Genomic DNA, 14,674 nt, shown 5'->3' with positions numbered 1-14,674 from the left:
CAATGCAGGATTTCAAACTCAACTAAAAAAATAAAATAAAATTGATCTTCGAAGAGCTACTTCAATGAATAGATAAGAATGATTTGTAATTAACATGCCAATTGTCTACTAAGAGCCTGCCTGTAAACAATCTAACCTTCTCCATGGTGTATGTCCCCTGCGAAATCTCTGCAGTCTTGTTTGAGCTATTAATCTGTTCATCACAGATTTTTATCAGACAAAGAAAAAAAAAACAACTTTGCCCAGGTCCAATTTGGATAAATTTTGAATTAGTGGCATCTAAATCGATGCGGCTTAATGAAGTTGTGGCAGGACAAGTTCAAGAAGGCAAGTGGGACGGAGAGGGGAGAAGGAACACAGCTCGACAGAAGTGAACAGGAATCAAAACAAGGACAGATGGAGAAGACACAGCAGTGGACAGAACACCGAAAGTGACACGAAGAAACATTTTAATGATGTGACTTAAAAGCAAGGGAGAGGTGTAAGAGATCCTCGGCTCAAAAGCCCGATATTCTTCTTTGCGAATGCTTGAGGGTGGGTAAGAAGCTGGCTGTTGATTATCTGAGCATTGAAACGCATTGATATTTCCCATTGCATAAATAGTCTCCCAAGACTAGGGGACACCATTCCTGGGAAACTTTAGGCAAGTTTCTCAAGATGCAGCAAAAAGTCAGAAACAGCTAACTATGAGTCCAACAGGGAAGGTGGAATCCAGATTCTTCCCCAAGTTCTGGAGCAGCCTCAGCTTTTGAGCCAGCCACATGCCCTGTCGCTGCAGGGAGGTGGATTAAGAGGAGTCTCACCTTCAGTCAAAGCCGTCCAACAGCAGTGACTAAGGTCAGAATTCCCTAGTGATTGTATCTGAGCCTGATCCTAGGGCTGAGGGGGAAAAACTCCCCTGGCGACTCCCTTCTTTGCTCCTGTGGTGTTTGGCCACCAACCTGCCTGACTCCTAGCAAAGATCCATACTCTCAGGACCTTAGAAAGGAGTGGATGGATGGGCTCTGGAAGGGACTCTCAGATGCCACTTCAAATTAACAGCCACCCCCTCCCTCCGCCAAGCCTTTCAGAATTCATATTCCTCCCACTGAAACAGCAAGGGCGAAGGAAGAGAGAAGTGGCTGTTTGGGTGGAAAACACGCTTCCCAGAAGAGGACATTTGGCTAAGGGAACAACGAATATGTCCAGAGGACAGATGTCCTGAGTAATGAGACTTTAATGCCGAAGCTAATGGGAACAGTACACGAGACCAAATGCCAAAAAAGCAAGGAATAATGAGAGTGTTTGCGAAGACTGCAGAAAGCAGCGACTCTTCTCCCAAACACTGGGGAATGGGGCCAAGGTTCTAGCCGCCCAGAGTCTCACTGGGGCTCCTGCGTCCGTGGGTCTGGAGAGACGGACAGGGGCTTTAGGAAAGGAGGATCTAAGTGTTCTCTTGCTCTTCTAACAAGGAGTAGGCATGAGTCAAGCAGGGACAAGAAGGATGAAAACAGGCAGCGGGAACGCTGGGTTCCTGCGGAAGACTAGTGAGATACATTTTCACACACCCTCAAGCAGAGGTGAGTTTCCTGCTCAGGTGCCCCTGGCAAGAGCTGCACACCAGGGAATGTGAGTTCAGCTGCTGCTCACCGCCCTGTGACAACCGGACCTTGAGGCGTGTGGCAGGTTGGGAGCTGGAGAGTAAAACACAGGCTATTAGAGTGTCCCATTATTCCTTCCTTTCCACGTGCCCCTCAGGACAGGGGACTTGAGAGAACCAGAAACAGAGAATCACAGGGAAAGAGTGAGTCATTAGGAAGCACAGCCACAAGGGTAGAAATAGGGAAGGAATAAAACTAGAACAGGGAACAACAGAAGCAAGTTGGCTAAAGTGCTGTGTCTTGTATGCACAACGCTAGATGTTAGAAATGAGGCAGGGTGGGAGAGTTGTGATAAATGGAGCTGTTTGTGAGCTCTACATCTCAGTAATTAAAACTAGAAATATCCCTAGGTCCATACTGCCTCCCAAATCGCCTCTTTTCTCTCCTGTGCCCCTTACCCAAGCTCCCATCACTGCTCTCCACTGACTCATGCAGAATTGCCCAGGGGTTCTTTCAATATTGTCAAGTTTTTTTTCTCAATTAAAATCAGGGTGTTTTGTTTTGTTTAATATTTTCTTTGCATTGCCTTTGCTATCCTCAGCCAATATCATATATTCCTGAAAGAGAGCTCTTTCACTGCCCTGAGGATCTTGCTGCCTGCATGCAATCTAAATGGGGGCCGCCGTTCTGGTTCCACAGAGCCCTCATAGGTAGGTCACTTATCTTCCCAGTCTTTCACTATGATAACCAGTCCCAGGGCATGGGAAGGTAGGTCTTTGCTTTCTTAAGTAATCTGAGTATCACTGACTCCATTACATTCAGGAAGGTGAGACCCAACTGTTCTACTGGACTTGAGAGAGAGAAGGGCACCAGCAATGTACTAGCTGTGTGACCCTGGGCAAGTTACTAAGCCTCTCTGAGTCGGTCTCCTCATCTACAACATGGGCCCCTACACTCAGACGGGATGATGGGAGGATGCAGTGAGATAATGCAGGTTAGGTGCAAGCTGGATGCTGGTACAGAGTAAGCCCTCGAGACCCGGCACTCTTATGAGTATCTCTCTACCATCCTCTCCACTTCCTTGAGTCTTCATCTCACCGAGACCTCCAGTTCCCTCCAACTCTGGCTTGTGGGCTTGCATGAGTGATGGGGTTGTGTAAGCTCCTGGGACACACAGCTCCCACTGTCCTGACACGTGAGCAGAGTTAAGAGGGACTCCCCAGGCTCACAGCAAGACTGACTCCTCCAGAATGCCCAACAATGGCCTTTAGAGGGTCATCAGGACCAGAGGCTCTGCCCCGGCCTATGCACGGGGGCAGTACAAATGCCCAGCCCTTTACCAACCCCTAAATCCTGACTGAGATGAAGGAATGCCATTCTACCCAGGTAGCACAGCCATGGCTTCCCTGCCTGCAAACGCTGAGTCTGGTAACCCTTGCCACCTGCCTTTACACTCAGCCTGCCCCACCCTCGCTCCATTTCGGTGATCAATTCATCCACTGAATGGACATTTGGGGGTGGAGTGAGTGGTGATAAATGCACATTAGGAATTGATCAGCAGTGCTCACTGGCAGCCTTATCTTCCTGGGCTTGCAAATATTTCTACATCATCTAAGGCAGTCTGGCCCAGCTGGTGACCCCGTCTGAATGCAGAAGTACAGAGGCGACAGCCCTGGGATAGAAAGAAGGGAAGGCACAGTGAACATTCTGGCTCTGACCCCGAGCCTCACTGCATACATCCCGTAAAACTGGGTCCTTTTACCCTCAGTATCAAACTAGGAAGCTAAATTAAGCTAACTGTCTACTATCTCATGCAGAAATGTGGGACATGCACTTTTTCACCCTTTCTGAGCAGTTTCATGTGAAATGCTTGCTGCAGACTCAACTCCTTTTTCTCCCTCTCTCTTCAGACCCCCACCACCTGCCTGACACACAGATAAAGCATAAAACTGATTTTCTTAAGGCCAATAATTGTCCTTCCTCATGAGGAGTGTTCTCTTCAAAATGATCATCGTGGATTGCCAGGCACTCCTGTGCAGAGCTGCCATTCACTCCTCTCTGAAATGCCTCTTCTGGGCTCCTGCCTTCAGAGACAGCTGACACGGCTCCTAGGAGAGCAAGTCTCATTACTGGAGGCACTCTTGATTTCTGATCACCTATTTCATTCATCAGACTCAGCCCCATGACTTACCATTGCTTACAAGAATCAAATCAACCCTAGGAAAATTAAAATATGTTAACCTTATATAAAGTCAAAATGACATGCCATGGGCTCTCAATGTACTTTCAAGAGAGGGACCATGGAAACATTTTCTGCAGAAAAACCAGCATGCGGCCTCCCAAGGTGACTGCTTGGAAGGGTGACACATTAAGGTATGTACAACCAGGTTCTTTCAAAGGAAGTATCAAGCACATTACAGGGAAAACCCCCAAACTGCATGCCACAGAGGTTATTTTCACATAATGATTAAGCCCAGATTTCCAGCTTCATTAGCCTGCAGTATCTGGGCCCAGAGCTGAGAAAGGGCAAAACTGGCTGGCGCCTATGAATGAGCTTCCGTGGCTTGCAGAGCTATATTCTATGCAGGGGGCCAACCCAGAAGATAACCCTGAAATCACACACACATATACACACGCATACAAACGTCCACACACACGCGCGCACACACACACACACACGGCCACTGGATGGCGGGAGGTCTCTGGCCTCTCACAGAGCTGAACTGCATTGATCCGGTAGGTCTCAGCATTCAGCATTTCCACTCATCTTTGGGAGAGAGAGAGAAAGCATTCACAGTCTGAATTTTTTTTTTTTTTTTTTTTTTTGAGACGGAGTCTCGCTCTGTCGCCCAGGCTGGAGTGCAGTGGCGCGATCTCGGCTCACTGCAAGCTCCACCTCCCAGGTTCACGCCATTCTCCTGCCTCAGCCTCCCCAGTAGCTGGGACTACAGGCGCCGCCACCATGCCCGGCTAATTTTTTTGTATTTTTAGTAGAGACGAGGTTTCACCGTGTTAGCCAGGATGGTCTCGATCTCCTGACCTCGTGATCTGCCCATCTCGGCCTCCCAAAGTGCTGGGATTACAGGTGTGAGCCACTGTGCCTGGCCCTGAATTTTTAATGACAGATTTCTGCCCACAGTTTCATTCGGTGACTTTTTGCCCCAGTCCACAACTCTTTGGCTTGTGCTGTTATTTTCCTTCTTCAATGGTCCACATTACTCAGACCTTATAAAAGGATTATGCTTAGATTAGGTTATTGCCCTTTAGAAAGGAACATGAAAAAACTGCAAAAGGACCGGGGAAGATCGACGGAAATCATTTTAGTGGAGACATTCAGTGGAAACAGTGAACCAGGAGGGGTACAGAAACGTAGGAAAGAAAGAGAAAGGAGAAGGCTGTAACTCACATCTCTAAGGATCCCAAAGTTATTTGGTGATGACTAACTAAGGAACGTGCAAAGAGTAAATAAGCAGAATATATTTTCATTGAATGAGAGGAGTCTGAGCACTAGAACACAGGCGCCCTAGCTTAACCTCCAAGCTCACCCACCCACTAGCTGGGCTCCTTGGCACTGTGATCTAGCCTCTCTGAATTTCAGTTGCCTCACTTGTAAAACTAGGTAACTAGATTAAATGAATTGCCTGCAATGAAAATGTTATAATTCTGTAATAGATGACAAAAGAATAGAATGTACTACCTTGCTTTTTCAGAAGTTCTGGTTTCACTTCGAGAGATTAAAAAAAAATAGAATTAGCAATGTATCCTGAATTGTTTTAAAATTAAGCTTGCTCAAGGGTTGAGTTCAAGGGACTGAGACCCTCTGAGGATTCACTGGTAACCCTTGTACCCAGGCCTCTTATCTCTCTACAATATCTGCAAAGAAAGACACTAAAGGCCAGGCTCGGTGTCTCACACCTGTAATCCCAGCACTTTGGGAGGCAGAGGTGGGCAGAGCATGAGGTCAGGAGATCGAGACCATTCTGGCTAACATGGTGAAACGCTGTCTCTACTAAAAATACAAAAAATTAGCCAGGTGTGGTGGCGGGCGCCTGTAGTCCTAGCTACTTGGGAGGCTGAGGCGGGAGAATAGCTCCAACCAGGGAGGCGGAAGTTGCAGTGAGCAGACATCGTGCCACTGCACTCCAGCTTGGGCCACCAAGCAAGACTCCATCTCAAAAAAAAAAAAAAAGAAAGACGCCAGAGAGGTGAGGTCATAAACGTAACTCAGGAAGAAATAATGGGGTGGAGTTTCCCAAGGTAAGGAAAAGAGGGGAAAAATCACAACAGAAACTACAAAATGAACTTAGTCTAAATCCTCATATATTCCACCCAAGCACAACCCCTCCCACCACCACCAACCAATCTGAGACATCTTACATGCTTGTAAATTGAAACCATCATTTTGTGGTTCCAGAGGTGATATATCATCAAGGGCTATGAGCAAAATTGTAAGACAAAATTCACCATAATTTCAAAAAAGGATGGTACAGGAGTTTGAATGGGGAGAGGGCAGCAGGGAAGGAGGGTGGTGACCTCCCATAGCCAGGAGCACGGTGGCAGTTCCAGCATGTGGTAGGAATTCTTGCAGACTATAGAAATTGAACTAGAAAGGGAAGACCTAAATACAATCTGCCAGCCCCTGGAAAATCAGGCGATGGAACTGGAAGCATGAAGCTTCTTTTGTTGTGGTTCCCTTTTATTCCGGATCCGTAGGACTGTCCGTCTGGAGCTAGTGAATTAGCCTCTTTCAATCAGATCACTTTCTCAGCTGTCTTAACCACTGTTTCCTGCACAATTGATTTGAATCCACTGCACGGTCAATCCGATCTCTCATTAAAACCAGTTGAAAACAATGAATTAGGCTTTTTTCTCTAGCTGTGTCTTGGCAGCCTAGAACAGTGGGTAAACTTGGTACCTTAGCAGTCGATTCCCAGAAATGAATGTGCTCCCCACCTCGGGTAGGGTAAGAGGGGAGAAAGGGATGGGTGTGAAGGCCTTCTGAGCTTGGGGAGGGGCAGGAAGGGACATGAAGACAGTGAGCAATGTGACCAAGGAGAATTGCACAGTGTAGGGAATTTGAAAAGTATTTGCATGGCTGCCCTGCTAAAGCAAGAAGGAACCCTGCTAACCTCACATATCAAAGGCAACATGTGTCTTATAAGCTTATATGGTGTAGTATGAAACACATCTTGCCCAGGGAAGGTGAGCAGGGCTCATTCGTTAAGTGAATGTCTGTGTGTGTCTGCAAGAGTCAGGACAAACCAAGCCAGCCTGTGGCACATGAAGGCAGGGCAACGTCACTTTGTCCCTTCAGTGGGAATAATCAACCTCTCACCGGATTGCTTTCCTCCTTTTGCTATTTTTGCTTCTTTCTGCCTTCCCAGCATCCTTCTCCTAGCCCTTCCTCCATAAGACTTCTCCAGTTCTTCCACAATTTTCCTCTTTCCCTACAAGCATTTATTTTTTCTTTTTATTTTTTGAGACTGAGTCTCGCTCTGGCCCCCAGGTTGGAGTGCAGTGGTGCGATCTTGGCTCACTACAACCTCTGCCTCCCAGGTTCAAGTGATTCTCCTGCCTCAGCCTCCCGAGTAGCTGGGACTACAGGCGCATGCCACCATACCCGGCTAACTTTTTGTATTTTTAGTAGAGACGGGATTTCACCATGTTAGCCAGGATGGTCTCAATCTCCTGACCTAATGATCCACCCACTCTGGCCTCCCAAAGTGCTGGGATTACAGGCGTTAGCCACCGCACCCGGCGAAGCATTTTTTTTTTTAACTCAAAGAAAAAAGAAATAAAGGCAAGGCTAAAACTTTCAGTCCAAGGCAAGATGCTTTTTTGTTTCTTTCCTTCTATATTTGAAGTAGAAAAATAAGTCGACTCTCTATTTAGATCAATTCATTATAGTGAGCTCACAGTGCTTCAAAAAACGCAGTGACTTGACAATTTGTTGCCCAGGAGCCTAGGAAGAGAACTCACTAAATCAGCCAGCGAAGGGGCCCTGCCACTGCAGTTATGTGGCCTGTGAGGAAATAACAGAGCTCTTTGAGTTTCTAATTAATTTCTGGAGGGAGAAAGAGTAGAACAAAGTATTCCCTTGACTTCTTCTAGAAATAAGCAAGAGAACCAACCCAAGATGAAGGGGTCACCTCCTAATACTTTTTCCTGTTGATATCCGCCTGGATTTTTCTTCCCACCCCCCTAGATATCCCCCCCCCCAACCCTGCCTACATTCTTTGATCCCCTCTGCTACTGCGCAGGCAGTGGGAGGACCCAGGGCAGCTCTGATTTCACCAACTGCGTCTCCAGCATCCTAATAGCTTCCTGACCCATCTGTTAATTAGCCATTAAAAAAAGCCACACAGTTCCTCCCTCAGAATGATTCTCATCTCCAAGACACTAATGAATCAACTCAGGGTGAGAAGGAAGGAACAGGTTTGGATGTGAGACAGCTAGCACAAAAATGAATGTCAAAAAGGACCCAGGCTCCCAGGCGGTTTCCTGGGTGCAGCCCATGCCCTTGGCGGCCCTCCCAGAACAAAAAGCCCCTCAGGGGAGCTGTGAGGAAGTCAGTCAGGAAATAGCAAAATCTGTGGATGGCTGCAGCTTGAGCCTTAGCCTGGGCAGTTTGGAGGAAGGGAAAGTGAAGTGGAGATCCTGGTAGGAATTGGGCTTCCGGTTGGGAAAGGCAGGCACGGCTGCCCTGGGGCTCTCTGGCCACATCCAGCACCCAGCTCGGCCTTTCAATCCTGTGCCCATCTCTTCCTCCTCCACGGAGTCCAGCTAGCTGAGTCGGACTTGGTACTCATCTATTAGAATCACAAGAGAGCTGACGGTTTCCCCCACAGACACTGATTTCTCACTCAGAAACACGATAGCAAGGTCTAATCACTTCTGGAAACGATGAAATCTGTTCCTCCCTGAAGGAGTAGAGAGATGAAAGGAAGTCCTACCCTAAGGAATGTGTGTGCATGGGCAGGCGGAGGGCTGTCCAGCCTGGGAGCACTAAGGCAGATGCAGATGGCCCATCCCTTCCCTTCACCCCTGCTCACACTCCCATAAATGTCCCTCTCCAATGAGGCTGTTCTCACTGAAACTCCCTCAGACTCAGCCCCTGCCTGCCCACCTATCATCTTCAGGGGGAAGCACGCACTGAAACCGGCTTGTCTTTCTTGTTCAGAAAGGAAACATCTTTGCTGAGCTATTTCAAGGAATATGTAACTGCATGCACATCGGCTTCCTCTCTTGACCTCTCGAGAGTGTACATTCTTTCTCCTCCCCACTTTCCCTAAGGAAAACTCATTACGGTGTGAATATTTCTCTTTCTCTATCACTCCCTCCTTTTCCCTACCTTGATTGCCCAACAAGACAGTCTACACAAAAATACTCCCCAGAATGGCAAACGGTGGTCTCTGAGGTGTGAGCAAAGTGAGAGGAGTGGTGTAGTCACACTCACCCCCAGGAGTCTGAGATCAACTTGCACACTCACCCTGACATGCCCCGGAAGCAAGAGGTTGAGTTGGGACATTGTGCTTCAGTTACCCAGAACTGAAAAATAAGTTTCCCTGACCTGCCCAAGGTCATTCATGGAGTTTCATAGATGGATCGCCCATGCTCTGTCCCCCTGCCGCCCCACCACACACAGACAGGCATTGTCCCCTACCCAACAGGCGCGGATATGATGGTTTCCAAAGCACTGATCAGGCAAGACTGCAGCTGCTGGAAGAGAGGCTGTGAACTGAATAAAATCAGGAGGTGAACTTGAGGGGGAAACATCCCATATTTGCATAATGTTCTGAGGCCTGAAATTCATCTCCCTTCCCGTGGTTACTCTGCTTCCCCAACCCCAGAGAGAAGCTGCCCCAATGCTGTAATCACCTTCACCCTAGTTTGGCATAAGGGGCATCAGGGTGGTGGGAAGGGGAGAAAACACCAAGAGGGACAGTGACCTCTCCAGGGTCATGTGCCAATGCCAGCATCCAAAGATGCCTGCTGCCAGCATTTGAGGACACCGCCCTCTGTATCATCCCAGGCGATGACGAATAAATTCTGTGTGAGGTGGAAGGGTCAGGGCAGCAGGCAGTTTTCCCTGAGTACAGAGAACAATGGCTCAGAAAGAAAGTAACTTAAAGAAAGATGTGTAGGAATCAACAAGCAAGCGGCTGTGGTCAGAGCAGAAGGTTTAATGAGAGGCCAAGGCCACAGGGGAAGGGGAAAAGGAGACAAGCCTCCAAGTCTTGAGGCAGAACTGTAAGGATGATAAGGACCAGCACATCTGCTTCAGGACAGCACCTGCCCACGGGCAATTCCTTCTTTTCTTTCCACACTGAGCCGAGACAGAAAATTCTTTGCCAGACAAGATGCAAAAGAAACTGTGTCTTGCCTTTATTTTGCTCACCTTCCCACTTGTCTTCTGCATTTGAGAGCCAAGACTGACCACAGGTCACACAAGAGGATACTTACTGCACTATCTGAGACATGAGATGCAGGTGGAAGACAGGGTGGAGGCATCTCAGGGTGACAGAGCCTTATAAAAGGGTCTCCTTTTGGAATCACTCCAATTCCAGCACCCGAGTTTGAGGTACCCACCCTTTGTGGATTTGACTCAATAAAACCTTCCAGGGAGTATCATTTCTCTCAACACCCACAGTATCAAGCAGAAAAAAAAAATCAGCTCTTTTAACATGCCTAGAAATTTCTATCTGCCTTTCTCTCTCTTCAGCAAGGCAGGGGTGATTAATGTGCACAGCAGCGAGGAAGGAGGTTTTCAGGTGGTAAGGATAACAAGCAGGACGCAGAGAAGAGCTCAAGGTGAACGGGTCAGTGTGGGGGCCTGCAGGACTGACTGACAAGCAGTGGTCTGGGGGTGGTCATGGTGACTAGGGCAGTGCCCACACCATGCACCAGAAATAGAGGCATCTCCTGGGGCAGGGTTTGTTCCCTGAGAGGACTCTTGCACCATGTCCAGCCATCCATCAACATGAGGGGACAGGAAGCCGAGCTAACTCTGCATCCTCTGGGTGTGTCATTCCTAGAGTTCTAAGGGGAGGCTGGGTTTCTGTCATCCCCTTGGCTTTGACTTCCCCAAGGGCTCACTGGGGGGGCAAGATGGTGCGTCGGGGCAGCATTCAGCGTGCAACCACGGACTGCCATAGTTTGAGCTCTTGGCGTAAGTTTTGGTAGGAGGCAGCTCCCACTGTCTCTCGAACGTAAGCAGTGAAAGATGCCCCACCAGGTTTAACACAGGCGAGTACTGTTAACTCAGAGTTCTGCCTACAGGGTTTCAAAGAACAAGTCCTCTAGTCTCAGCAGGAAAGATAAACATCCCACTCCGCAGGATGCAATGAGGAGACACCATCTGTGCTTGGTCAACATGGAATGGAGAAATCTTTATCCCTACTTCCGGCAGGAGGCATCCTTTCTATAAAACCCCAATTCCTAATGTACGAGAACATCTCAGTTGACACTAAGCCACTTGGTACCGCTTTCAGTAAGGTTCCAACATTGGTCAGTTTCCTATATTGAAGATGACACTCTGATTTGACTCAAAAAACTAAATGCCATTAAGAACCTACACCAAAGTGCCCTCATGCCAGGAAAGCAGAACCCTGGATCCTCATCCACGATTACAGAATTTGTAACATTCTTACACTTGGAACTTCACGCACTCAACCAATTCTTACCCTGCCTTGTAAATCCCCCTACCACCAAAGCATGCATTCCCGGTTCTGAAGAAATGGAGGAGGGGGCACAAGAAGACCCTGATTTATTGCATGCAAAAGGAGCGATGGTGGAAATGACTAGAGGGCCTGGGGAGGTGTGATGATGCCGAGAGTGAAGAGGGCAGGGGAAGCAAGCTGAGAGGGTGAGGCCCGGGGAGACCGGGGCGCGCAGCACGCGGCGCTCTCACCTGTGGATGTTCATCTCCCGTGGAGGGCGGTGGGCCTTGTCGTAGGAGACCTTGGCGAAGACGCCGGCCACGATGACGAAGGCGATCACCCCGCAGGTGATGTAGACGGTGAAGTTGGTTTTGTCCTTCTCCGGGTCATACTTGTTCTCGGGCCCCGGCGACACCACCTTGGTGCTGGGCGTCTGTACCCACACCGGGCTCTGGTAGTTGGTGCACTGGCGCTGGTCCAGCTTCTCGTGGCGCTTCTTGCAGCAGAAGCGGTAGTAGCAGGTACCGCAGCAGTACAGGTAGCCGCTCTCGCTGTTGTTACACTCGAACTCCTTGTCGTACTGGCCGCTCACGTCGTAGTAGCCCCAGCACGTCTCGTAAGTGACGGCCGCGCTGGCCGCCGCCGCCACAGCCGCCGCGGGCTGCCCCCGCCGGCTTCCCGCCTCCGGGATTCCGGGCGCCCGGGCGGTGCCGTTCAGCTCGCGGCCGCCCCGTGCCGGGGCGCCCCCGGCCCTCCGGCCCCCGACGGCAGCGCCGCCTGCACTCAGGGTCCGGTTAGCGGCGCGGCCGCGGGCTCCGTGGGCGCTGGGCAGCAGGTCCAGGGACTCCAGCGAGAGCAGCAGCAGCAGCAGCAGGAGGCGCCACAGCGCCATGGCGGGGCCGGGCGGGAGGGCGCGGGGAGGCTTCCGCGGCAGGCCGCTCCCCCGGCGGGCCGGGCTCGGAGGACCCGCCGCGCGGGCCGGGCTGGAGGCGCTGAGGGGTCAGCGGCTCCGGAGCGATGGCGCCATCGAGGCGCGGGCGGCAGTGGCGGCGGCGGCGCGCGGTGCGCACGGACCGGCCCGGCGCGGGCTGCTCGGGCTCTCAGGCTGCGCGCCGGCTCCGCGCTCCCCCTGCGGGCTCGGCGCGCCTCCCGGGCAGCCCCATCCCCCGCCGGCGGTGACTGCGGCCCCGCGCGCGGCTCGGCTTAGGCAGGACCCGAAGCGCGGCTCCGGCCGGCGGCGGCGGCGGCGTGGTCCCGTCCGGGCGGGTCCTGCGGGACAAGACGGGGAGCCAGTCACGGGGTGGGGCGACTGGCGCTCCGGGAGCAGGAGGGGAACCGCGGGCAGGCGGGCGGGGAGGGTGCGCGCAGCCCTCGAGGAGAGAGACTCGGGGCCGGGAGGGGCGTAGAGCCCGCTCCCAAGACGGGGTCCCGCGGCCCTGCGCGCCTGGAACCGAAAGCGCACGGGCCGCCCCTCCAGGCGCAGCTCGGCCGCCCGGGTCCCCCAGCCGCCCGGCCCCGCAGCGCGCTCCCGCCGCAGGCTGGCTCCCTGGGACGGAGCCGGTTGAGGCTGGGGTCCGGCGGCGAGCCGGGAGAGCGCGCGGCGGCTGGACCTCACTCACTCACCATGCCCGGCTGCGACTGCAGAGGCGGCAGCGGCGGCGGCGGCGGCGGCGCCGGGGCGAGGCGGGAACGCAGCTGCCGGAGCGAGCGAGCGGAGAGCCGCCGGCTCGCCGCCTGCACTAGTGCCGGAACGTGTGCGAGAGGGAGCGAGGGAGACACACGCACTCACACACCCGCACACACGGGAGCGCCGCGAGGGGAGGGGGGACAGGGGAGGGGAGGGCAGCCGCTCTCCGCCACCCACGTTTGCACGCCCGGGCGCTTAGGGTGCGGGGCGGGGGGACTCCTTTTTTCTTCTCTCGGATCGCAGCAGTTGAAGCTCCGCGTCACGAAAGCTCCGGACAGCAGTTAATCAACACGGCGAACCCGGCGGGCGAAGAGGGGGCCGGGAGCAGGGCGGAACGTCCGCTCTGCAGCCGGCCCGCGGCAGGGACAGACCTCCCCTGCCATTGCCCTCTCTAGCCTTCGCGACCAGTCCCCACCCTACCGGAGCCCGGGGCAGCGCGCTGCCAGAGCGGGAGTTGGGGTTTCTGCAAGCCTTTGCCTCTCCCTAGTGGTGATACTCGCAGCCAGGAGAAGAGGTCAAACCCATTGCTACAGGTTCCCAAACTGAGTCCAGGGGTCAAGTGGCTTGTCTGAGGCTGTTGGGCGACCCGTGAGCTGAGCCTACACTCTCTTCCCCTTGGTCACTCTTTCCCCAACCCCGTACCCACTAAGCATAAAGGCGCTAGACAGCCCCGGGACTGGATGTCAACTCTTTGCTATACTTTTTTTTTCCCCGCGGAGCCTCGAGGCCATTAGAAAGCTGTCTGAACCTCTGAGACTCAGCTTTGTAACCCCTGTGTTGAAATCTCTGTTCTGCAGCTCCTATGGGAGGTGAGGAGGATGGGGGTACAGGGCGGGGGTGCTTTCCGGGGTGGTTGCGTGTCTGGGTCTGTGGAAAGGAGGCCTGAGTCTAACTTTCACAGCTACGAGGCCATCCTAAAAGAGAATCATAGTACCATCCTTGGCATGTGCCCTTGGAGGAGGTAGGGGGAACTGAGAACAAAAAGCGATGGCCAAGGCCAAGATTCTGCCTGCGTGACCAGCGTGCTTTGGTTGAAGGCAGGGAACTGAAGGCAGGGAACAGGCTGTCAGAGCGAGGGCGGTAGAGAATTTTCCCTGAGACTTTCTGTTCAGTCCCACTCATGTGTGACCCAAACAAGGGAGCCCTATCCAGGAACGGAAGAGTTCCTCTTTTGGGAACCGTGGAATGGATATATTAGAGCTCGAACTCAGACTCCAAGACACAAGAGGGAGATCCTGATATTGACTAGGGGCTGGGGTGGTGGGGGGTGGGGGGTGGTGCACAGACTATCCCCGCAGCTCCCCACTTGCTACTGTCTCCATTCCCTCCCTCTTCCTCTGCACTTCCTCCCGTTCCCTTAACTTCTCAGTTGCCACCTTCTTCTTAAAGATTCTGTCCAACAAACATTTGTTTAGTGCCTACTCCCTGCCAGCAGAATGAATAAGAGAGTCCCTTTCCTCAAGGAGGGGGACCTTGTAGACCATTAGGGAGACAGATAAACAAATGATTTCCACATGGCAAGGTTACGTCTCATGATAAAGGCGGACAGGGTGCTCTGAGAGCAGAAGACGGGCACCCAGCCTAGGCCTGCAAGGGGAAAGATGGGGGTCAAATGTAGCTTTCTCAATGAGGTAGAGCAGAATCTTGAAGAATGGATTACGAGTTAATACAGCAAGCAATAGGGGAAGGAGGCTCCCAGCAGAGGGAACATCCTTAGCAGAACCAGAAAGACAGGAAGTGGTTAAAGG

General features: G+C 52.0%; 1 protein-coding gene across 2 annotated transcripts in view; it reads right to left on the bottom strand.

Moving 5' to 3' along the window:
- Window positions 1–13,321, bottom strand: part of SHISA6 (shisa family member 6) — a 325,177-nt gene extending 311,856 nt beyond the window's left edge. The window contains exon 1 of one of the 2 annotated variants that reach the window (XM_004058600.5): window positions 11,491–13,321. In XM_004058600.5, coding sequence (XP_004058648.2) covers window positions 11,491–12,131 — 641 coding nt within the window. In that variant the 5' untranslated portion in view covers window positions 12,132–13,321. The remainder of the gene's footprint in view (window positions 1–11,490) is intronic. The other variant, XM_004058602.5, reaches the window with a different exon arrangement.
- Between the last annotated feature and the right edge of the window lie 1,353 nt (window positions 13,322–14,674).

The sequence above is a fragment of the Gorilla gorilla genome, chromosome 19 (genome assembly GCF_029281585.2).
Source record: "Gorilla gorilla gorilla isolate KB3781 chromosome 19, NHGRI_mGorGor1-v2.1_pri, whole genome shotgun sequence".
In the NCBI taxonomy this organism is placed as follows: domain Eukaryota; kingdom Metazoa; phylum Chordata; class Mammalia; order Primates; family Hominidae; genus Gorilla; species Gorilla gorilla.
Note: the sequence above shows the minus strand (reverse complement) of the source record. Positions and strands in the feature narration are given on the sequence as shown.